Below are 24,703 nucleotides of genomic sequence, written 5' to 3'. Positions count from 1 at the left end.
AGTGCAATACCGAGACAGTGCAGTCAAAACCACCTCCTCTGGACGAGATGGTAAACCTATTCAAGTGGATATAAAAGATTCCATGGAACTTAAGAAGGAGCTGAAGTTTTCTCCCTAGTGTCCTGGCCAATATTTATCTCTTAAGCAATATTTGTCATTCCTCCCACTGCTTTTTATGGAAACTTGCTGCGTGCAATTTGCCAACACTACAGAAACGTGATTAAAAATCAGATGCCAGCTATTAGTCAAGAAGCACAGGGCATGAATCACAGAAAAGAAACGTTCATCAGGAATTAAATCTGCACCACTCTTTAGAGCCAGTTAGCTCCATGGAACCCAACACACCAGCTCCCTTCTCTCTCTATTCCCATATCCCTGCAGTTCATCCTCCAACAATTCAAAAGGTGAAATCCATCTCTTTACGAAGACTTCCACAACATGATCAGCAATGATCGCGCGATATAGAAGGAATCAGCACCTTTGGAGGTCCTATTCTTTCAATGGGATATTAAACCATTGGTCTGTTCAGGTGGACATAGAAGATCCCATTGGATTATGGGAAGCAGTGCTACATATTTCAATACCAAACGTACGTAAATGAGTTTTCACAACTGATTGTAGGAGTTTTGGAGTCTGCCCAACTGACTTCGAATACTGGGCAGCACTCGCAATAAGAAGGTTGAGAATTACAGGTCCTAGAATTAGGTTCAATCCTGCTAGATAATTAAGTTAGTGAATATCTCACAAATCTGAGTCACACAGGCAACTCAGCACACATTACAGCAAACGCATGGTGAAGCTTGCTACCTCTTTGAAGTTCTCAAATGCTGAAAGGATGATGTCATGCCCTCCTCGCACCAAGCACACTGCGGCTAATAGTTCCAACACCAGTGCCTTTGTCCTGCACAAAGAAAACATGAGATGTTCAGTTCACATTCAGTCCCATCAAACAGCAAGCAGATTGTTGCAGTGGTCTGCTCAACAGGTAGCAGGATAGACACGTTACAAAGGAGATAACGGAGGGCTTTCAGAAGTTTTTTTTTCTGGGGACATGGGCATTCCTGGCAAGGCTGGCATTTATCACCCACATCTATTCTCACAAAGAAATTGGCGGCGAAACAACATTTAATGAAATCAGCTCCACAGTGCCATTGGTTAATAACGTATTTAAAATTAATTATTGTGCTTTGGCAACTTTTCCAACACATAGTCCATTTTTCACTTTTTTTGAGTGATTGCTGCACTGTATTTAGATGAAACAAAGCCTGATTGTGATACCTTCCAGGCTCCTCTGCACGGGCACAGCTTAGTGGGAACCATGTCACCACGTCCTCTCTCCTCTCCCCCAACTCCAGTGGGACTGCCTGTTCTTTTTTGTTTGGCAGTCAGAAACACCATTGTTCTACCATTCTCACATTTCGATCACTTTATCTGGACTATCAGCACCCTTTCTCCCCCTGCACTCCACCGCCACACCATTGCATAAATGCTGTCCCCTGTACACTTCACATCAGCTCTGATGAAGAGTCATCTAGACTCAAAACGTTAGCTTGCCCTCTCTCCATGGACGCAGCCTGACCCTTTGTGATTTCCAGCATTTTTTGTTTTCAGTCCTGGACACGACAGGGTAATTTAGCATGGCTATCCACCTAACCTGCACAGGAAGCAAATCCTGACCTCTGGCAATGGCTACCTTGTGGAAACTCCTGGTCGATGAACCCAAAGGTCTGCCCACGGCAAATCAGCCTGTTTAGTCACATGATTGCCCACGCGGAAACTCATGGCCCTCGAATAAAGGGAAAGCTGTTTGCAGAAAATGCATGACAGAGCAGATTTAGGAGTTGCTGCAGATGATGTCCTGGCAATTTTGCTGACGTACAACCTGGAGATGCAGCCATTGCACTTTATTGGTGAAGGAATTATGTTTAAGGTGGTGGATGGACTGCCAACCAAATAAAGCATGTGCCCTCAACAGTATCATGTTTCCTGAGTTGGAGCGGGTATTTTTATCAACCTTTGGGACAAGTCACATAGATGGCATCATGTCTTTCTGATGCCAGGATCTAGGTTTACCATTGGTTTGTTTTGCCAGGTGAAACGATTTTGTAATTGTGCCCATGGGTGAGAATATCATTTGTCCCCATATACAAAAGGGTAACAAAGGACAGGAGACTTGAACTACTCCTTGCAGAATGCTATTAATTAATAACAAGGACATAGGTTTTAGGTTTGATTCTGGGTTCCATCAGGATTGCAATAACTGCTGCATTATTACAACACAATTAATCCCAATGCCTCTGCATTTAGGAGGAATTTTTTTTTCCCCTAACCAACCTGATTCAGTGATATGATGACACAGTTCTGGAGCAGGTAGGAATGGGGCCTTGATCTCCTGCCTCAGAAGCAGGGACACTATCACTGCATTACAAGAGTCCCCACTAAGGAGGAAAATTAAATAAATTGCCCAAATTCTCGCATCTGATGTCCACCAAGCAACACCTGGAAATACAATGGCTGTGAATCAGTAGCTAAATAGAGTTAAACTGGCACTGCTAAAATCTCTGTGATTAAGAACTTGCTTGATACTCATTATCCTGGATGTCTTACCTTGCATTTTTATTGTTGAGGCTGAGCGTGATCTCATTCACACACTGCTCATGTTCCATCACCAAGGTGAATCCAGACTAAAGAGAAAAAAACAGCAGAGAATGGCAAGAGCTGACTCACAGTGTTTATTAACATCAATAATATTAAAACAGTTGCAGCACTGGACACTGAAATAAAAACAGAAATATACTTCAAAAGATCCACACACCAACTAGCATGAGGAAAGGAGAAGAGAGTGTATAGAACACAAAGAAAGGGGTCACTGTCCTTTTACTTCATAGGAGGAAAGATGTTCACATGCAAATGCAAAGGGATAGAATTTAATCACGGCCTAATTTAGCTGTGTAACCCTGAGTTTTCTAGCTCCTCTTGGGGTCACGGAGCAGGCTCGATGGGCCAGATGGCCCACTCCTGATCCTATTTCCTTTGTCACACCAAAGGGTAAATAATTCAGAGATTTTCTAATGAGTAATGGTGACTTACTTGGCTACATTCACTCTGGGAAAGTCTGAATAGTACAGGCATGAGGTCCGATCCACTTCGAGAAATTCAGGATCTGAAATGAGGCTGCTCATTATCACATGCAATTGGTTTAACTGAAAATGGTCTGATCTAAGAAACTGACCGACAACAGAGCAGCCTTCATGGTACACCTTAATGTGGAAACTGGTTTTCTGGACTTTGTACTCACATGACCCATGTTCACCAGAAATTTGTCATGGTTAAATCTGAGCCTTTTGACATTAAAATGGAGGCTAATTACAGCTCCAAACTCTGATCTAATTGTCCCCTGTCCTGTCTGATGACTACAAACTAATCTTGCTTAGAAACTCGTGTAATGGGCATTATAAAAGAGAAGTGTACAGACTAAAGGAATAACATAACTCGAGTCTACAGTTTTCCGCTCCTTAGGAAAATTCTGCCCTCTTGCCGGAGTTTGGCCCAGACAATAACATCCCTTTAATTTCAGTCCCCCATTGCTGTAGTTCCTCAGAGTCAGCATCAGAAGTCCAGTCAAGATGGGGAAGGCTACTTCTGTGAATTTGTACAGAATACAGGGGAAGTGAATCAGTTTTACCGAGTAAATGCCGGCAGGTTCCTGGTCTCTCAGAAGCCAAACTAGCATCAAAATGTTTTGTGGAACACACATGCATAATAAGAACACATATATGAATAAGTGTAGGTAAATAAAGTGTGACTGAGTGTGCACATCTATTTGTGTAGGTGCATGTGTGGATACACTCCAATGTGGTAAATGTAGTGATGAAAGGCTGAATAGGCTGGGACTTTTATCACTGGAGCATAGGAGGTTGACCTTACAGAAGTTTATAAAATCTTGAGGGATATTACAGGGTTAATGGTAGTTGTCTTTTGCCTAGCATGGGGGATTTCAAGAGAAGGGGCACATTTTTAAGGTGAGAGGAGACAGATTTAAAAAAAGACATGAGGAGTAAATTTTTGACACAGAGTGTGGGTTTGCGTGTGGAATTAACTTCCTGAGGAAGTGGGGATGTGGGCACAATTACAACGTTTCAAAGACATTTGGATAAGTGCATGAATAGAAAAGATTTGGAGGGCTATGGGCCAGGAACAGGCAGGTGGGACGAGTCTATTTGGGATTATGTTTGGCACGGACTGGTTGGAAGGAAGGGTCTGTTTCCATGCTGTATGACTCTGACTCAGTGTGTACACGAGCAGGTGAAAGTGTGTGTATGTGTGTGTGCGTGTGCGCGCGTGCATGTGTGTATGCGCATGTGTGTGCCCGTGTGTGTGCACGTGTATGTGTGCGTGTTGCGCGCACAAGTGATGAGTGGAGACGTACAAGAACAGTTATTTGTCATGCAGCATGGATGCAGATCCTTCGGTCTAACCAGTACACGCTGACCATGTTCCCAAACCAAGCCAGTCCCACCTGCCTGCGCTTGGCCCAAATCCCACCAAACCTTTCCTAGTCATGAATTTATCCAAATGTCTTCTAAATGTTGTAACTGTACCTGCAAACACCACTTCCTCTGGCAGTTCTTTCCACACATGAATCACTCGCTGTTTAAAGAAATTGCCCATCATGTCCTTTCTATATCTTTCTCCTGTCATCTTAAAAATACGCCCACTAGTTTTGAACTCCCCAGCCCTAGGGAAAATACCCCATCATTCACCTTATCTATGGCCTCAATGATTTTATAAATCTCAATAAAGTCAACCCTCAACCTCCTATGCTCCAGTGGAAAAAGTCCCAGCCTTTCCAGTCTATTTTTATATCTCAGAACTTCTATTCCTGGCAACATCCAGGTAAATCTTTTCTGAATCCTCTCCAGTTTAATAATATCCTTCCTATAATAGGATAACTAGGACTACACACTGTGCCCCAGAAGAGGCCTCACCAACGTTCTGTACAACCTCAACATGTTGTCTGATATCCTATACTCAAAGATCTGAGCAATGAAGACAAGTGTGCTAAACCACACTGTCTGTGATGCAAATTTCAAAGAATTATGTACCTGAACACCTAGGTCTCTTGGTTTGACATATGTGCATGTGCGTATCTGATCTTGTATTTGTATGGAGTTACGAGTGTTAATGTGTGTGTACACATACAGGAATGGGTGTGAACACAAGCAGATATGTACGATTGAGAGTGAACTTTTAGGTTCAAAACAGGGTCTTACACATGTGTACCAGTATGTGTTTGTGCTGTCACACACTCACAAAGCAAAATGAAGACCATGAAAGGCTGGAAGCAGTTCAAATTACATGAGGTCAAGTGTTCTGCATGATCACACATGCAAATAAATTCAGGCTAAAAATGTAATTGGAATTTAAAATGAAGTGAATTATAATTAGATTGGGAACAGGAAGGAGCTATTGAGCTCTTTTGTCCTGCTCTATGTAATCCAACAGATGGACACACCTACCTCTGGAATGAAAATGAAGAGGCAAACAGTGAGAGAGGAATAATCACATGTTCGTTATGCAACTTCCACAGCATTTTAAATCTTCGATCAACCAGAGTCAGCAAAGGCCAGGAATGTGTTAATTGTTTCGTTCCAACTCACAGAAGCATATCTCCGGCTCCAGCACAATTACTCTGTTTGGAAATTGCTAAATCCTATCTGAACTCTCCAGAGGGCAAATATTTGCCAGCTTCGATAACGCTGCATTAAGTAGAACATGCTGCCAATTAAACATCATCAAGATTTGCGCCTTAGCTCCTCACACGTCGCTGTCTGACATTCAATAATTACCTTTCCTTTTTTAAGCTTTGACTGAAATGAATAAGATTTAGTCCAATAACACATTTCACTGGCTACATCTCACAGCAGGTAGCGCTTTTGTTTGAAGGTTGGAGTGCTCCAGTTCTGCATCTGATTGCTGCCTCTTTCACTGCAGGTTCTGAATCATTGTCTGTATTGAATTAATCTCATCAATGGTGCCATCCAACACCACAAATTTATTCAGCAATACAAGCAAGTCCTAGGATAGGGAGAAGCAAAGATTTAAAATAGCTAAATGGAACAGATGCTGAGCTGTGGAGGAGGGGAGAGATTCCCAGTCACCAAAAGGCTGATGAAAAATTTTGTGAGATTTTTGAAGATTTAAAAGGGGCGTGTGGGGCTTTAGGGAAGAAATATCAAACAGTGGGATTGTGCAGCCTGTTAATGATTGTGGGAGGCAGGGTAAGGGGCTTCACAAAAAAAACGACAAGAATTAGCATTGAAATTCAGTGAGGTGAGAATAAATAATCGAAAAAACATTTTTACTAATTGGAAAGGAGATTCTGGTCCCCAGAGCTACTGATTGGTTAAGTGTTCGAGTGAAGTTAGCAGGCCTCTTTTAGCTAATCAGCATCTTTGAGAACTAATCTCCAATCAGAAGAGGGGAAATGGGCCAGGAGTAACGTCTGTTCAAAGAGCTGGAAATTGGACACAAAATGTGACATTGCACGGCAAAGATAATACAATAAGTGCAGTTCCAAAAAATAATCAAGGGGCTTGAACTATCCAGTACAGTGCAGCCTGCTCATTCAGCCCTCCATCCACTTCCTTCAGCATTCACTGCCACCATCTGGGCACAGTTACAGCAGTGAGTACAATCTACAAGATGCACTGCAGCACCTCACCAAGGCTTGTTCAATAACACCTTCCAAATCTGTAACCTCAACAAGGATTGCACACTTTTCTAATTTAAGATAACAAGGTGTGGAGCTGGATGAACACAGCAGGCCAGGCAGCATCAGAGAAGCAGGAAAGCTGACGTTTCAGGTCGGGATTTGTTTTGTTTATTTCTTAAGAATTTGACCTGAAGTATCTGCACTTTTGTACCTAAGGTGGCCCTGTAAGTGAGGCCACTATAAACTTTTCATTGTACTCATTTGAGTGCATGTGCCAATAAAGCTAATTCAATTCAATTCAATCCAAATTTCCTTCCAAACCACGTGTCATCCTGACTTGGAGCTATCACCAGCTGTTCACTGATACCAAGTCAAATCCCGAACTGCTGACTAACTCCGCTGTGAGTATGTGTTGACCACATGGATTGCAGTGGCTCTCCTGTAACCTTCTCAAGGGCAGTTAGGGGCAGGCAATAAATGCTGATCTTACCAGTGACACCCTCATCCCTGAAAAAATACAACTGGAGCAGAATTGTTTTTATTTTACAATCTGCAATTTATAAATCAGGAAATCTTTAACCTAGGGACCTCACTCCCTGCAAATTGCTCGCTGTAAATCATAACTAGGTTTTTGCGCAAACACAGGCATTGGACCAGGTAATCCACTATGTCCTATTCTGTGGCTGAAGCTGGGGACTGGGATAATGTGCTGTGTTTAACTTGGCTTGTCTTGTTACATCCACTAAGTGTAACAGCAGTAAACAGGAATTCCTGAGGTCAGATAGAGCATAACTGTTGGCAAGGAAAAGTTGTAGATTCGGAGGTACTTGTAAATTCTGGTCTTCTGGTTAGAAGAAACTGGACTCTCTCTCATTTGTTTCATGATTTTAAACATTTTGGAATGCCTTGTCTGAAATAATGATGAAAGATAATAGATAAAGTCACACTAACCTCATCAGACCACAGGTCTGCTCTCTCACTCAACAGAGAGAAAAAAAGATGGTAGTTTAACCCCAGGGTCACCACCCCTCACACAAGAGGAGAGATTGAAAAGAACAATCCTTCATGGTAATCTCAACCGATGTGGGAACTGAACTAACACAGTTGGCACCACGCTGCATGCAAACAAGCCATTCACATAACTGAACTAACCAATACCTATGACAGATGCATGCTGCACATGCCTGGCTAGATTATGGTTTTGTGCAGCAGTGTACAATGTTTGGTAGTGAGCCAGATGCCCAATTTACATTTCTGGCCTTTCTTATTTCACAAGACATCAAGCAATGTACAAATTCAAGACCTGTACAAAGAGCTATACACAGAGGGATGATGCCACATACCCAACCCTATAGGCTTAATGGAAGGGCCACCAATTATTCCTAAGCGGCTCCCATGTGGTTAGAAACACCACTGTAGATACAGGCACTTTTCGTTGATAATTTGGCAGCACATTTTGGCTCCGTCTCTTGCCAGATTCAAACATCCAGGAACCAGTGCATACAAGTAGCAATCAATGCACCAACATGCATTTACTGTATGCTTTTACTGTATATTGTATGAATGTTACTGTATTGGAAAAGTTAGTTAGTGATAGTTACTATTGTTCTGTTTTCCAATAGAGTTAAGTTAGTCCAACGCCTTCTTTCTTTTGTTGTATTTTAACTAGAGTAGTTGAATAAATTGTATTTTGCTTAATGTCAAGTAAGACTTGTTTGCCAAGCTGGGCAGACATTTTGTCACCCAGCTAGGTAACACCGTCAGTGCGCCTCTGGTAAAGTGTTGGTGTTCTGTCCCACTTGTTACTTGTATGCCTCGTTTTTGCTGGGATGGTTGGCATCACTTCTGGTTTTGTTTTTCAGTGGTTTATATATGGGTCCAGTTCAACGTGTTTGTTGATGGAGTTTCCGGTTGGAATGCCAGGCCTCCAGGAATTCCCTGCCAAGCCTCTGTTTGGCTTGTGCTAATATCGATGTGTTGTCCCAGTCGAATTCATGTTCTTCTTTGTCTTTGAGTATTGAGACCAGTGAGAATTGGTCATGTCTGTTGTTGGTGAGTTAGTGTCCGTGCATGCTTATTGTCAGTTTTGTTCCAGTTTGGCCTGTGTAATGTTTCTCACAGTCCTTGCATGATATTTTGTATAGTACGTTAGTTTTATTGGTTGCGGGTATGGGATCCTTTACGTTCAACAGTAGCTGTCACAGGGTGGTTGTTGGTTTGTGGGCTACCCTGATACCTAGGGGTCTGAGTAGCCTTGTGGTCATCTCTGATATGTCCCTAATGTACGGTAGGGTGACTAGTGTGTCTGGCCGTGTTGTGTCTTCCTGTCGCAAAAAGCACCATCTGCCAGTACCTCCACGACAGACCACAACAAGAAGATACAACACGGCCAGACACACTAGTCACCCTACCGTACATCAGAGACATATCAGAGATGTTCACAAAACTACTCAGACCCCTAGGTATCAGGGTAGCCCACAAATCAACAACCACCCTGTGACAGCTACTGTTGAACGTAAAGGATCCCGTACCCGCAACCAATAAAACTAACGTACTATACAAAATACAATGCAAGGACTGTGAGAAACATTACATAGGCCAAGCTGGAAGAAAACTGACAATAAGGATACACGAACACTAACTCGCCACCAAGAGACATGACCAATTCTCATTGATCCCAATACACGTGGATAAAGAAGGACACAAGTTTGACCGGGATAACACATCCATAATAGCACAAGCCAAACAGAGACATGCCAGGGAATTCCTGGAGGCCTGGCATTCCAACCGGAACTCCATCAACAAACACATTGAACTGGACCCCATATACAAACCACTGAGAAACAAAACTGGAAGTGATGCCAACCAAAACGAGGCACATAGGAAAAAGTGGGATGGAACACCAACGCTTTACTGGAGGCGCAGTGATGACGTTGCCTAGCAAGGTGACGAAACATCTGCAAGCAAACACACCAGCTCGGGGAGCAGGTCTATCACCTCACCCACAACCCAAGCTACAAATCTTCTCAAAAACCTTAATGTCGAGTAGTTTGACCAATCAAATTGCAACTGGAACACAGCACCCACATTTACCTTTAAAATTAGAAGACGTTACCTTCTTAATATATTTAGAGGGAGGTCTGGCCTGGTCCTTAGCACTGTGCATGAAGAGTTGTCTGTGACAGCTCTTTGCTCGTTCAGCCCAAGACTAATTCCATCACCTAATTCTTTTGTCGAAGCTACGTGTCTTGCTCTGCCCCTGTCATTTCCCTTTACTAGCTAAACAAATTACAATAGTCTCAGTTTTAACCCATCTCCGTGCTAAAGCATTCCATTCTGTATCAAGACCTTGTACAAAACAAAACTATTTCTATCCCCACTCCTTAACCTTACAATTTTTCAATTGACAAGCCTAATTATAACTTCCCCAATGAAGCAAATAGTCTCCCATCACCCTCAAAATCATTCATCATTTTAAAATCCTGTATTAAATATCCTCTTAGCCTCCTTTTGTTGTTTCACATTTTTGATATTCCATCACAGCATGTCAGACACATGTAGGCAAGATTTGGCAGATACGAATTATAAGGGAGACCAAGGATATTGATCCCAGATCTTGCTTTATGGCTGTAGCTTTTTATCTCAAGTACTCTCCTGGCAAGTTACACTGTACATTCTCTCTGCCTTTTCTAGGATTGGATGCCCCAAACTACTCAAAGTCAACCCAAAGAAGGGCAGGACAACAGATTAGAAAAATGTACATCATGTAGCCATCTGCATGGTTCAGCTTTGTTCTATTAATCTTTTGGTGCTATAATAACTTTAGAACCATTATTTTTAATTAGTACTTTTGCCATTTCTCGCAGAAAGCTGGTTTGTAGGTACAGCAGATAATAAGGAAGGCAAATGGAATTTTAGCATTTATTGCCAAAAGAATAGAGTATTCAAGTAGGGAAGTGTTGCCATTACTGTCCAAGGCATTAATGAGATCACACGTGGAGCACTGTATACAATTTTGGTCCCCTTACTGGTGGAGGGATGTAGTTACATTGGAGGCAGTTCAGAGGAGGTTCACCAGATTGATTCCATGAAGGGTTTATTTTATGAAGAAGGATTGAGCAGTTTAGACCTATACTCTCTGGAGTTAAAAAGAATGACAGGATATCCAATTGAGGTATAACACTAATGGGGATTGACAAAGTAGACAGAGAGAAAATTTCCTCTTGTGGGGCAATGTGGAACGATAGTCTTAGTTTTAGGATAAGGGGTAGCAGATTTAAAACCGAGATAAGGAAAAATTACTTCTCTCAAAGTGTCATGAATCTGTGGAATTCACTAAACCCGAGTGTATGCATTGCTGGGATATTGAGTGAGTTTAAGGAGGAAATAAGCAGATTTTTGATCAGTAACAGGTTGAAGGGTTATAAAGAGCAAGCAGAAAAGTGAAGTTGAAGCCTAGATGAGATCAGCCATGATCATTTCAAATACTTGAGGGGCTGAATTGCCCACTCCCGCTCCTAGCTCTTATATTCTCTTCAGTGACTTTCACCCACATATTGGAGAAAATCTTGCTTTCAATCATTCCTTCTCATTCGCTTCTAACCTGTCTAAACCTAAACCGAACCTGTGACTGAGCTGAAACGTAAGTTCAGATACTGATGCTGACTGTGCCATTCAGGATGAGCATTTAATCCAAACTGAAACGCCAGCGCAGTGTTACAGGAATGCTGCATTTCAACCCATCTACATCACTCATGTCTTTTAGCGAAGGAAATCTATTGTCCTTCCCTGGTAAAACCTACAGGTGACTCCAGCCCCACAATAATATGGCTGACTCTTAACTGCCCTTTCGGTAATTAGGGATAGGTAATAAATGCTGACTTAGCTAGCAACATCCATATCCATGAACGAATTAAAAAAAAAATCACTCTGGATGTTACACTAGACTGTATTGGGTGAGTCATTCAAGTTGTATTCATTTGTATGTTTTGATCGTGTTAGGGTTAGGGTCAGGGTCAGGGTTAGGGTTAACATTCTCTATATTAATAAATGTGTACACACTGGAACATAACTGATTGTATATCGACTGCTCGAACATAAAGCACTTGATAACATATCTTTTTACGAGATTTTGCACTTCGATTTCCAACGTGAATTAAGATTTGGAGATTTCTCAGCTCAAGGTCAGAATCTGTCATCCAGGCATGAATCCAACTTGATCAGCTTCACCTAAGATCAGGGCTTGAACCAGGGGCAGTTCTGAAGAGATAGGGATTACAGTGTGCGGCATACCCACTCACTAATTCAGAGGGGGAGATTTATCAAATTATATTTTCATTAGAAAACAAAGATAAATTCTTCATTGTAAAGAGTGATGCTCAAGAGATTAATAAAACTGACAGTCAGAAGCACACTGTAGAAGTTCCTGAGATGGAGTCAGGAAGGTACAGAATAGGAAACAAATACAGGAGCTCAATCCAATCTAAAGCCAAAACCCATACATTAGAGACCAAGTGGTTTCCTCTTACCTGGTAGTTCATGATGGCACGTAGACACATGATACAGACATGAACATCATCCTTCTGGCTCACAATCCGGGAGTTCCTCAGTGCTTTTCTACTGTGCATGGTGTGCCTGTGACAGACCCAATGAGCAGACATTATGACCTATGAGTTTCAGGAGACTAGATTTGTGTTTTTAATGCATGATTGGTAACGGGGAGAAAGAGACTGTGGAATCTGCTTCAGGCTGATGGCTGGAGGCTCAGTGACTTTTAAATAACCTGGGACGGTACTATAGACCGAATAGGGAGTTTGAAAATATCTGTGTGGATTGATAGAGTACAGGTACAGGAAATAGTAGAGGCGATGGCCTAGTGGTGTTACCACTGGACTGTTAATCCAGAGACCCAGATAATGTTCCGGGGGCCAGGTTTGAATCCCGCCATTGAATTCAATAAAAAAACTCTGGAATTAAGCATCTAATAATGACCATGAATCCATTGCCAATTGTCGGAAAAACCCATCTGGTTCACTGATGCGCTTTAGGGAAGGAAACTGCCATCCTTACTTGGTCTGGCCTACATGTGACTCCAGACCCACGGCAATGTCGTTGACTCTGAACTGCCCTCTGAGCAATTAGGGATGGGCAATAAATGCTGCCTAGCCAGCGATGCCCTCATCCTGTTGATGAATATAAAAAAGGTGGAATTTAATAGCAGGGTTCTAAAAGCAGAAACGGACAGGGCACCAATTCTGGTTAAACAGGTGTGATTCTAATTAAACTTTGAAGGGGTGGCGGGCAGTCACAGGAGGTGTAAGATTGTGACAGGCCGTGTTTTCATTGGTGAATGTTGCAGTCAGGTGATGCTTTGGCAGTTTGGCTACAAGGAGCTTCTCAGACAGAGACTCCACATTGTAACCCTAACTTTCCTATAGACCTCCTGTTCCATCAGCTCTTTGCTCCTGCATCCTCTCAAACCACTCCATTCTCCCATATTCCCACTCCTCATTATACTTTTCTGGTCAGGGCACTTCACTCCCATCACATCCGAGCCCCCTCTCCATTGTACCTATGTCTGAGCCTGTATGGAGGTCAGCCCCTCAGTCTAGCAGTAACCTCCTCCCCACAGGTTCTCAGGCAACAGCAGGAGAGGCATGGATAACAAGAGAAAACCTGGCCATGCCCTGTATCCCTCACACATCTCTCCATGGCCCTAGCATCCAGGAATGGCTCATGCACATTCAAAGCTTCCTCAGTTCACCCTGTCACAGTGCATGGCCAGGTGGCACAGTGCTACAATACCGGCTGCACAAGGTGCTCAGACCCAGGCAAAGCAGCAAAAGCACACTTTGAACAAGCCAGCTTGATGATGGCTCTAGAGGCACGCTCCTCCACTGCAGTGTTGGAACGCCTCATGGAGGTCATCCGCCTGATCCAAAAGTTGTAAAACTGAGCCGGACTCTCCTAAACTTCTGCAGGTTGCTCAAAACGTACTAGTCACGAGAGCACCTGAAGAAAAAGGCACATGACATGACTTACTGTCCATGTTAACAGACCAATTCCAGTCCAAGATCAAAGCAGGAAACCTCAGGCAGAAGGGAGGACGACTTTCTTCTTTCAGAATTTAGTGAGTGTCTCTTTTAGAGTCAGCACTGGTGGTTAGCCATCGAATATATTCAAGGTTGAGTTTGAGGGATTTTCAATTGGCAAAGGAGGCAAGGCTAATGGAGGGGGCAACAGGAAAGTAGAGTTAAGGCCACAAGAAGAACAGCCATGATTTTATCTGAATGGTGGATAGCCTCAATGGGCTGAATAGCCGAATACTCCTATTGCATGTGGCCTTATGACTCAGATATACTACAGGCTGGTCCCAGGGAGCTCAAATGGTGAGAGGAGTGCAGTTGATGAACTCTTCCCATCAGATGCTATAACGTCTCTGACTTAATCTCTACCCTTCAATCCATTTTCAAGAGATCTACATTTCGGCTCCGACTTAATTAATTCCACTGCCCACTGCGTTTCCCAATCGAACAGGCCCCATCAAGCGCTGCCCATTGTTTCCATTTTTGTGGTCAAGGAAAAAAGAGACCACAGAAAGAGAATAATTTCAAGCTGACGTCTGGTCTGTCTGAACATTTGACAATGAATTCAGGTTAAACGTGGAGCAGATTCCTTTGTTTTCTAATTGTTACCATTCACTTGTAAATAGAAGCTCAGCAAAAGAAAAATCAAAAAGTGTGCAACAACACTGGGGCAATGTATATGAACTTTACATCATGGCAACAGGTCAAATGGTTGCCATGATATTTTAAGTCTTATTTCTGGTATATTTCACTCATTGGCCAATGACAAGACGGTGAGCAGCCATAGTTTCTGCTGATGTCTGCAATGATAAATTCATTACTCACCCATACTGGAGAACTCTATATGTCTCTGGTAAATTCCTAAGGGTGAGCGACAAGTACAGATAAAGCATTAAAAAACATCACAGAGCTATGAGCCAACATTGTTCATAGCTGGGCTCGAGCCAGCCTGACTCTGTGGTGCACATGGACCATCTGCAAAGCAGGTGATTGACTACTGGTCAAGAAGGGGTTGGCCTCTTTGACTCATGCTTGAAGGCATTTAAGGGCAGGTGTCTGGTGCACTGAGATACTCATTTCCGAGACAAAGGCAAATGGTGATTTTTGTGGTTTGAAGGATCTGTCACTCCGCTGTGGAGTGAGGACACACACACACACACACACACACACACACACACACACACACACATATATATATATAGACTCACACTTGCACAACTGCACCATTTAGCCATCCTAAGTGTGTATCTAGGGAGGTTTGTAAAACAGTACAAGCAGCATTACATAGGGGGAGGTCAATAGATTGAACAGTACGTCATACAGCAGATCTGTGTGGACTGAACATCATATTACACATGGACTAAACAGGAGAACACAGTGGGTGAGCAGTACATCAAACATGGAGACTCTTAGGACAATTTCATCGCTTAGAGGGAACCTACATGGTTTATAGAATTTAAAGCAATACTGCTCTCTGGTTAGCTTTTGATTTTTTTCTTCATGTACCCACCGAAAGAAGACGCGTCCCCAAGAAGCATGAAAGCAACACAGAAAGAGGTTAATATTAACACATCAGCTATACAACTGCTGAAGCTCATGAACTGTTCTCGTTGAATAAGACCTGAGCACATTGATTAATAAGCATGAACACAGGACTGACTTGTTTTGTAGAATGATTTGTTACCCCGAACTTGTGTTCCAAGATTATTTTTTACCTCAGATGTTTCAAATGTATCTGCTGGGCCTCCTATTTAGTGTTCACCCAGGCTCCACCTTCTAATGGGGCTTCTGCTGGATGTTATATCATCAATAATGAGAGCTCAGCCTTCTGTAAGAGCATGTGGGGGTGACAAGGATTAACACATTACTTAATGCAAGCTGTGTTTTTGGCATTCCAGAGGCCTTACCTATATCAGTGTGGTTCAGGTACTTCCAGCCAGTAAAAGGGTGGCCGGCTGCCCCATGACACGCTCGTTTGTGGATTAGGGATTGGGGATTGTGAGTGCAATGGGAGCAGTGATCTGAGATGGCAGGAACAGCAAGAAAATTAGTTTCATGTCTCCCAACCTATTTACACTAATGGCTGAAATGGATGGCTTGGGGAAGCAATAGGCCTCACACCTCTGCATCTCTGGTGGGCTCTTGTGGTGCCATGTTAGTGCCCCTATCTCTGAGCCAGAATCATAGAACCCCTACAGTGTGGAGGCAGGCCATTCGGCCCGTCAAGTCCGCACAAACCCGCCCAACAGCATCACCCAGAGCCACCACCCACTACGCTATTCCTGTAACGCCCATTTCCAATGGCCAGTCCACCTAGCCTGCACGTCCTCGGACACTATGGGCAATTTAGCCTGGCCAATCCACCTCACCTGCACATCTTTGGACTGGGGGAGGAAACTGGAGCACCCGGAGGAAACCCACGTAGATTCAGGGAGAATGTGCAAACTCCACACAGCCAGTCGCCCGAGGGTGGACTTGAACCCGGGTCGCTGGCGCTGTGAGGCAGCAGTGCCAACCACTGGGTCATGAGCCATCATGCCACCCAGAAGGTCCAGGGTCAAGTCCCTTCTGCTGCAGAGGTTGATGAAAATAACTGCAGTGATAGGAGGAGGGGACAGCAACATTTCTTTATATTCAGCTGTCTATCATGTTAGAAGGCTCAACATCAAAGTGGGCCATGGTAGCGAAATAAGACTTTGGCAAAAAAGTTGCTGTTCATTTACTTTTATTCACAACTCACTTGAAGATATCTTCAGGGTAAAAAGCCTATTTATTTTCATTAGATACTTGCAATCATACAATACGCCTATCTGCATTATTTAATGTCGGGTCTCTCATTGTGCAGCCGAGCAGGGAAGATTGTACTGTCACTGTGTCAAGTGGATAATGATTGAAAACAGAGGGTTTCACCGTGATAAATTAATGACTGGAAAGCACTGAAGGGAGGGCTGGAGAAACCACATATCTGTGCCTGTGATTCAAGAGGATTTAGCTGCCCTTTCAGACCACTTCAGCCATGTCCTCTTTGGAGGAAGACTCTGGAGGTTGCGATGCACCTATTTGTATCAGCAGATGTGATCTGTTAAGTTATGACACAATGTTAGCACTAATTCCATCACTGAAGTTTGCTTTCTCTTACAGAATTAAGGGGCACAAGTGTCTTCGCTGTCTCAGCAAATTGTCCCCATCTCCTGTCATTGCTTCAGCAAAACTCGTGGGGAAATGGAACACATGGCTGAGGTTATGTCACATTTGTATCAAAAGTCTGGATCCTGGTGATAAGGGCCTTCTAATATGTAAATAGACAGGGGTAAGTTGACTTTGTGTCTATGTAAAACAGGTGATAGTAAGTCAGGCCCAGGTTTCGAACCTTTGAAGTGAATAAAAAGAAAAATGAGGAAAGGCATAAAATGGTCTTTTGTTTAACGGGTGCCCATTTTTGCACAAAGTCAAAATGACCCCAACAAAGTGCTAATTGTCTTCATCTAATCCTCTCCTCATCCTTCAAACAGTTTTAATCTTGAGATCTTGACCTTGGTAGGTTTGAAAGAATATCCATTGACAGGAAAATTATAGCCCTGTCTCCAAACCGAGCAATCCCTCCAGAGACACCCCAGCAATACCTGACCTGTTAGACTGGTTTGGAGGACCGGAGGGGGCAATGAGTTGCCACAGTGTCCTGTTACTTCCCGCACAGCAACAGCAACGCCAGGACAAGCCGGATGCTGCTCCATCCCAGCCTGGCGTCTCTGGTGAGCAAGGAGCAGGCACTGGGCTTACGTCCCCTGCCCAGAACTGCAGGCTAGGCGGAAGCTTCAGGTCCGTGGCTAGGCCCGAGTGCCTGAAGGAGGAGAGGTGGCAGTCTTGGCACAGTGTGGTGCTCTCCCGGTGTGACTGTCTTGCCCCGGCATGGTGGTCTTGTCCCGGCATGGTGGTCTTGCCCCGGCATGGTGGTCTTCTTTATCTTCAGCTTCCAGGTGTTCCAGCAGCCTGGCAGGTGGTGTCTTCTAAGAGAGGCAGTCTCGTCCTCGAATGGAGGTCTCGTCCCAGAATCACGGCCTCATCCTGGCTGCGCCTTCACATTATTCAATCATTCTTTAATCAGCTTTCCCTGAGTTCAGGAGTCATTGGCTGAACTGTGATGAGCTTTGTCTTAGTTTTACTTTTTTAAAAATTATTATGTATGCCTTCTGTCATTGATGAAGGCACTGTGGTGCGGCAATTTATAAAACTGTATTTTTCATGCAAAAGTTCATGTGACAATAAATTTCTATTTATATTCTATTCTAATATGATCCAGATCAATGTGACTAAGATCTCTTTCCTCCTCTCTTTGATTTCAGTGAAGCTCGGTTTAGAATGAGTTCAGCTTGCCTTAAACAACTTTCTGTGCGTTGTGCACCTATAGCACCAAAGTGCTCTATTCTGCTACTAAACCCGTGGCTTCACTCAGACTGCACAGGAAGTGGAGCAGCGTGGGCCCCTAGTGGAAAAAGTGTTACATTGGCCCAATCCTTAAAAAGTAGCTTTAACCCATCATTCGTGCACCAGATTAGAGAGCTTTATCTCTGCAGTTACCACTGTGTTCTCAATATCAGCACTAACGCAGTAATTATTCACCATTGCACTCTGATGGGTGTATGAGTTGCTCCAGTGGTTCACTGTCTAAAATGTACAACTGGAAGTTACACCCACCTTGCCCTCCAAAGCTCATGCAATCATTTCAAAGTGTTCTTATTCTGTTACAAAGTTACAGACTAAACACAGGAGAACAGATTGTAACTTTACATATGCCAGATTCAGAGTTTCACTGGCTCGAATTTATAAAACCACCCCAAAACTTTCAGAATACGGTAGAATAAACTTGACTTACAAAATATTGTTGTTAACCTAGGAGCCCTAGTAGTTGGCAATTGAGCTTGCTTTGGTTTCAAAATCATCCTGCCACACTACTAGTTGGCATTAAATGTTTCCAGTCAAACAAGAAAACCAATGGCAGAGCGATCATTTAAACCACTTTGAGACCACACCCCTTGTCCCCTCCTCACCTGACAGTGAGATGACGGCCACTAGTTCTGGATGATCCATGGGTAGGTGAAGAGTTGCTTCTACTGAGGTCCTCCACAGATCTGTCTAAGGGTTTGCTCTTTTCAGAAACAATTCCTCCATTGTCTGTGCTCTCCATGTCGTGCCTGAGACATGAAGAAAAGCAAAACAGGACAAGCCTTTGGTTAGATCAGAAAACACAAAACCTTCGCCATTGTCCTGAGTCTAGCATTCCAGCTCTCCCAGAATGAGGTGCCCAAGACTGCTCAAAAGAATAAACTGGACAAATAGTAACTCTTTCAGCTCAAATAATTCATGTCTGGGTGTATTCCACTACAATGGTGAGCAAAAGGGTTTAAATTTAGCATCCTTCATTTACACATACACCAACATCCTGCTCACAGTTGTAACCAGCTGAAAAGAGATCCAATATTTTCATCCCTTAAGACACACCAAACTACATTCATTTTGCAATTATGCTAAATTAGAAATGGTTATAGATGAATTGCATTTATCAACTATATGTTTTTAAAAGCAGAATTTTATTTTTTAAAGCAGTATTAATACAGAGACGTCTGTGGAGAACAGAATGTTGAAAGAGTTAGTATTTTGAGAGCCCACCCGCTGAGCATTAGTCAAAAGTACCTTTCAACATAACTCAAACTCCTCACAAAATTCCATGCAGTTTCTTTAAATGATCTGAAAAACAAGACGGGAGTAGGTTGTTGAAATGTCAGTACACGGTTCACCAAACTGAGCTTTATAGACTGAGCTGGGCTAAAGAAATGCTTTTATTATGGTCAACAGGCAATACACTAATTGTGCAGGCCACTGTCAGCTCAAGTGCACCCACGGACAGATAGGATTAGTTTAGAATGGCATCATGGTCAGCATGGACGTGGTGGGCCGAAGGGCCTTGTCCTGTGCTATTCAATGTTCTTTCTCCCATTGCATCCCTGCCTGCCTTGAACTTACCCGCAAACCAACTCAATGCTAACTATTTCAGCGCCAGTGTGGCCTGGCTTGTTTAATGGGGTGGGAGGAATTTGTGGGTGAAGTGAGGCCATAACATAGGGTCCAATTCAACTTTCATCCAATATCCACACATGAACACAGGGGTTAAATAAGAGGAACACTGGCTAACTTGGAGATAGTTCTGAAGAAGGGTCCCAACCCGAAACGTCGACTTTCCTACTCCTGCTGCCTGAGCTGCTGTGTTCCTCCAGCTCCACACTGTGTTGACACTGGCTAACTTGTAGTCCAAAGAATTGAGGGTCACTGAATGCAAAACATTATTCAACCTGAGTTAATTCACCACAGATCATGTCACTCTTTTCAAGTAAGTCATTAATGTAGGTTCTGCATGTAAATCTTTACTTATAATTATCGGTACCCTGTCTATTCTATAACAACAGGCTTTCAACAATGCACACTTCTGTGAATAGAGACCCTATGAAATATTCCTCCACTTTAAAAGTGAATCTCTCTGCAGTATATATTACTGAATATAGGAAGTCACTTTTCTTTACTTCTGATGTATTGTTTTCTTCTTATGCTAAAATATGATTTATTTCACAAGAATTTTTTAATGCAAAATACGACCAACAAACAGATTGAGTTTGGGCTTCAATGCACCACTGTTGTCCCAGGATAATCAAACTTGACTCAATTGGAGATTGTTACAGTGCACTACATACCAGTGCAACTCCAAATAAGGGCCATTAAAAAGCCATGGACCTTAAGAATGATGTCCAATTGGTTTATAAAGGCCAGCAGAACCCAGAGATTGAATGAGTGACCTTCAGCTTGCTGCCAGTTTATGTTGTTGTTCATAATATATGCCAGCACTATTTTTAATTTGTTTTCTTACAGCTAACTAGCAAAGGTGTCAAGCTGGCTGGTTTGAGTGTAACAATGTAGTTGATGGATGTTAGAAGTAAAAGCCCTCATGTAGTTTTACGATATATTGGTTATTTAGTGCCTCATTATTTTTTTTGCCAGCAGATAAAATATTTAGTATATAATTTTAATGCTTGCTCAACGTGCGTGAGGCAGTTAGTTGCAGTGAAAAATAACAATGCTTAATAACTCATAACCACTGAGCATTCAGCAAACTTGGCATGTTGCAGGGCACTTTCTGAATCTCTAAAATAAATAGATGTGGCTCTCTGATATTAATAGTACATTGCAATGGCTCCTTCACTCATGTAGCACACTATTAGACGTCACTCACACTTGCAGGTGTCAGAATTATTGTAACAATCACAGTCTAAATTTCTCTCCTTGCCATTCAAAAAGAGATGCTAATTCAACTGCAAATATGACTTTCCTCTTTTAAGTGTGTTAGTTGCTCATATGGTAACATCACAGACAGTAATTCTTGTCCAATTAGAGTTTTTCTAAATATGAAAAGTTTTTTTTCAGAAAATCATAGGGAAAACCAGTAAAAAAACACTAATAATTGGAAATGATTGCACTGGTCATAATGATGCCCCATTTTGAGATGTACAAGACAAGTTAAGGCTAATGCAATTGAGTATGTCCATAAAGACTTTCATCAATTTTTATAGATGCAACCTAGAAAGCATTCCATTTGGATGCATCACAGCTTCGTATGGCAACTGCTCTACCCAGGACTGTAAGAAACCAGAGTGTTGTGAATACTGCCCAGGCCATCACTCAAGGCAACTTCCCATCCACTGCATTTATACTTCCCGCTGCCTCAGGAATGTAGCCGGTATAATCAAAGACCACTTCCAGTTCAGTTATAATCTCTTCCAATCTCTGCCGTCAGGCAGAAGATATAAAAGTTTAAACCCATGTACTAACAGATTTAAGGACAGCTTCTTCCCTGCTGTTGTTAGACTTCTGAATGGACCTCTCAAATTTTAAATTTAATGTTGATCTCGCTCTTTGGGCACCTTCTCTGCAGCCATAACATTGTATTCCTCGCTCTGTTCTATTATCCTGATGCACTTTGTATGGCCTGATCTGCCTGCACTGCAAGCAAAACAAAACTTTTCACTGTACCTAGGTGCATGCGACAATAATAAATCAAACCAAGTCAAGTATGTGTCATTTTCCAGTTTTACTGTTTCTTCCTTTTTGGATATTATAATGTCCATTTTAGTGCAGAGTTTTCAACTACCACACATGAGGAATATCTCTTGGGAGACAACCATTTTCATAGTTTAGTTAGTGGTCAGTTTCCAGGGAGCCCCCTTTTACAAACATCTGACTTAGGAGCGCTCGTACTTACGGAAGTGATCCATACATGGTTTCAATTTTTAAAGACCTGACAATTGAACATTTCCTGTACTAGAAAATAGCTGCTTTACATGATCCTGACTTGAGTTCTGACCTGTGTACAAATTAACTTGCGAAAGTATTCCAGAATGGTACCCGTTTGCAACCCAGGAACCTGCATGAACCAAACTGGCAATGGTAGCCATTAGATTGGTCCTTATCTTACAATTGGTTAGTGGATCTCAGGTGTACTGCTGATGGGACTACATCAAGTGGGTCCACAAGACTTTGTTAACAGTGAGTATTTCTACATTTTGAATGTTACACTGTCCCAGGTCACTTCATAGCAACATGATAAGCCTTATGAGGCAATATGAAGGCAGGGAAACAAAAGCTTGGTCAAAGAAGAAACTTTTGAAGAGGGTATTAGCAACATCATTTCATATTTATATCATACCTTTGACATGGCTATATATCCCAAGGTTCTTCACAGGAACATTATCAAACAGACATGACACCGAGACACATATGGAGATATTAGGTCTAATTACTAAAGGCTTTGTTAAAGGAGCAAAGTGAGGTGTTGAGGCATTGAGAGGGAATTCCAGCCCACAGGGATAGACAACTGAAGACACGGCTATCAAAGATTCAGTGATTAAAACGAGGGATGCTCAAGAATTAAATGAGCGCAGATATCTTGGAGTGTTGTGCGAATGAAAGCAATGACAGAGGTAGGAAAGGATGAGATTTGTAAACAATGATGAAAATTTCAAAATCAAAACTTTTGTTGACCCAGCGCCAGCAAAGACCTCTCACCAGTGTGTTGGGTGGTGAGAGGTGAACGGCTCATGGTGTGAGCTAGGACATGAGCAGCTGAGATTTGGAAGACCTCAGGTTTACAAAGGATAGAACGTGGAGGTCAGCCAGGAATTCACTATAACAGTAATTTCCAGAGGGAACAGAGGCATGGCTGAGGGCTTTTCAACAACAGCTGAACTAAAGCAGGTACGGAGTTGGGAAACGTTACACAATTGGAAACAGGCAATCTTAATGATGGTACAGCTACATGGTCAGAACGTCATCTCAGGGTCAAATGTGACACCATAGTTGCAAACAACCTGGTTCCACCTCAGAAAGTTGCCAGTGAGAGGAATGCAGTCAGTGGCTAGGAAGCAAAAAGTGCAGTGGGAACCCAAGAAAATGGTTTTATCTTCCTAGTATTTATCTTGGAAGAAATTGCTGCTGATCCAGTATGTAGAGAGTAAAGAGGTAAAGAAAAGTGGGAAATTGGTGAAGGTAAATAATGCATCCTTGAGAGATAACAGAGGTAATAGTAAGGGAATGGGAAGGAAAGCCATGATACTCTGACTACTGGCTTTTTAACCGTGCTGGCACAGTTAGAAACACTGATGAAGTAATTTTTGGACAGTAAGCAAAAGGTAAGAACAGAACCCAATGATTGCAGTTGCATCTAATTGGATGATGCTGATGATACATTGAAGGACAATGTTGTGATTAAACACTGCATACAGATTGAGAAAAACAAGGGGGAATAGTGTCATGAAGGGGCAGGGAACATTTCTGATTGTTATCCAGGAAAGTGCATTTATGCAGAGGTTGGGCAATGATGGAGACAGTCCGACACCTTCTCATTGTTAGCCTTATTTATGAAGAACACAATGAGATACTAGCGCAGTCACACCCTAGCATGAGCCTCAGAGTGGAAGAACAGATTGTTGGAAGGGAGAGATAACAGGCGAGACTTTTATGAAGATTGATAAATGGTCAATTCGGGAAAGTTGGTGACTTGGCTGACCCATCTTTTATATTTCACCATATTTTAACTCTAGGCACTCAGGTAGGCAGATGAGGAGGCTGGAACAACTGCCTCCATTCTCTGGGGTATCGGCCTGTTGTTTTTTTGATGTACGTATGATGTACCCATCATACATGTGCTCTGTACCTCCTCAAATCCCACATCCTCCCTCATATCACTCATGCCCCCTTACACTGCTATGTCCTTTCCATGACTGCTCATTTCACACATACCTCCTCATGTTACCATGTCCCCTCTATGCCCATTCATATTCCCCTGCCCACTCACACCCTCTTTGTGTTCCTCACATATTTTCAATGTCACTCATGTGGTCAGAGGTCAGGATGTCTTTGAAATTCCAACAATCTAATCAAGCTGCCATTTAAGCACACTTCATATTCACAAAAAATCTTATTCATAAAAGCTATCCAGAACAATACTAAACCCACACAATCGGCCAATCATTTGTAAAAACAAATATTTATTCATTAAAGGTCATTTGCTTTTCATTAACATCTGAAAACTCAATTAAAATGTGACCACAGACCCCTGCTGAGATATATGGTTCTGGAGCGTTTGAAACTTTAGTCAAGAATTCGTAAAAGGTTATGTTACAACAACAAATGCTAGGAAATGACCAAAATGAAACTGAATGCTCAGATGGCCTTTTGTCCTAAGCTGCACCGGAAGTCCTGTCGATCAAAGATCAAGAGCAGATGGCTGATGTTTTCTCTCTTAAGTGAAAGCCGTCAAAAAGCATCATTTTCAATTTGAAAGGGCATAAAAATTACTTCA

The 24,703-nt window shown here is 42.5% G+C and overlaps 1 protein-coding gene across 3 annotated transcripts in view; it reads right to left on the bottom strand.

Annotated features, from left to right (window-relative positions):
• Positions 1-24,703, bottom strand: part of fmnl1a (formin-like 1a) — a 294,620-nt gene that overhangs the window by 98,921 nt on the left and 170,996 nt on the right. For 2 of the 3 annotated variants that reach the window (XM_048614675.1, XM_048614674.1), the window contains exons 6-10: positions 19,492-19,545; positions 18,849-18,992; positions 12,244-12,349; positions 2,608-2,684; positions 808-901 (exon numbers count right to left, since the gene is read on the bottom strand). In XM_048614675.1, coding sequence (XP_048470632.1) covers positions 808-901; positions 2,608-2,684; positions 12,244-12,349; positions 18,849-18,992; positions 19,492-19,545 — 475 coding nt within the window. The remainder of the gene's footprint in view (positions 1-807; positions 902-2,607; positions 2,685-12,243; positions 12,350-18,848; positions 18,993-19,491; positions 19,546-24,703) is intronic. The other variant, XM_048614676.1, reaches the window with a different exon arrangement.

Source organism: Rhincodon typus, chromosome 30, assembly GCF_021869965.1.
Source record: "Rhincodon typus isolate 14 chromosome 30, sRhiTyp1.1, whole genome shotgun sequence".
In the NCBI taxonomy this organism is placed as follows: domain Eukaryota; kingdom Metazoa; phylum Chordata; class Chondrichthyes; order Orectolobiformes; family Rhincodontidae; genus Rhincodon; species Rhincodon typus.
Note: the sequence above shows the minus strand (reverse complement) of the source record. Positions and strands in the feature narration are given on the sequence as shown.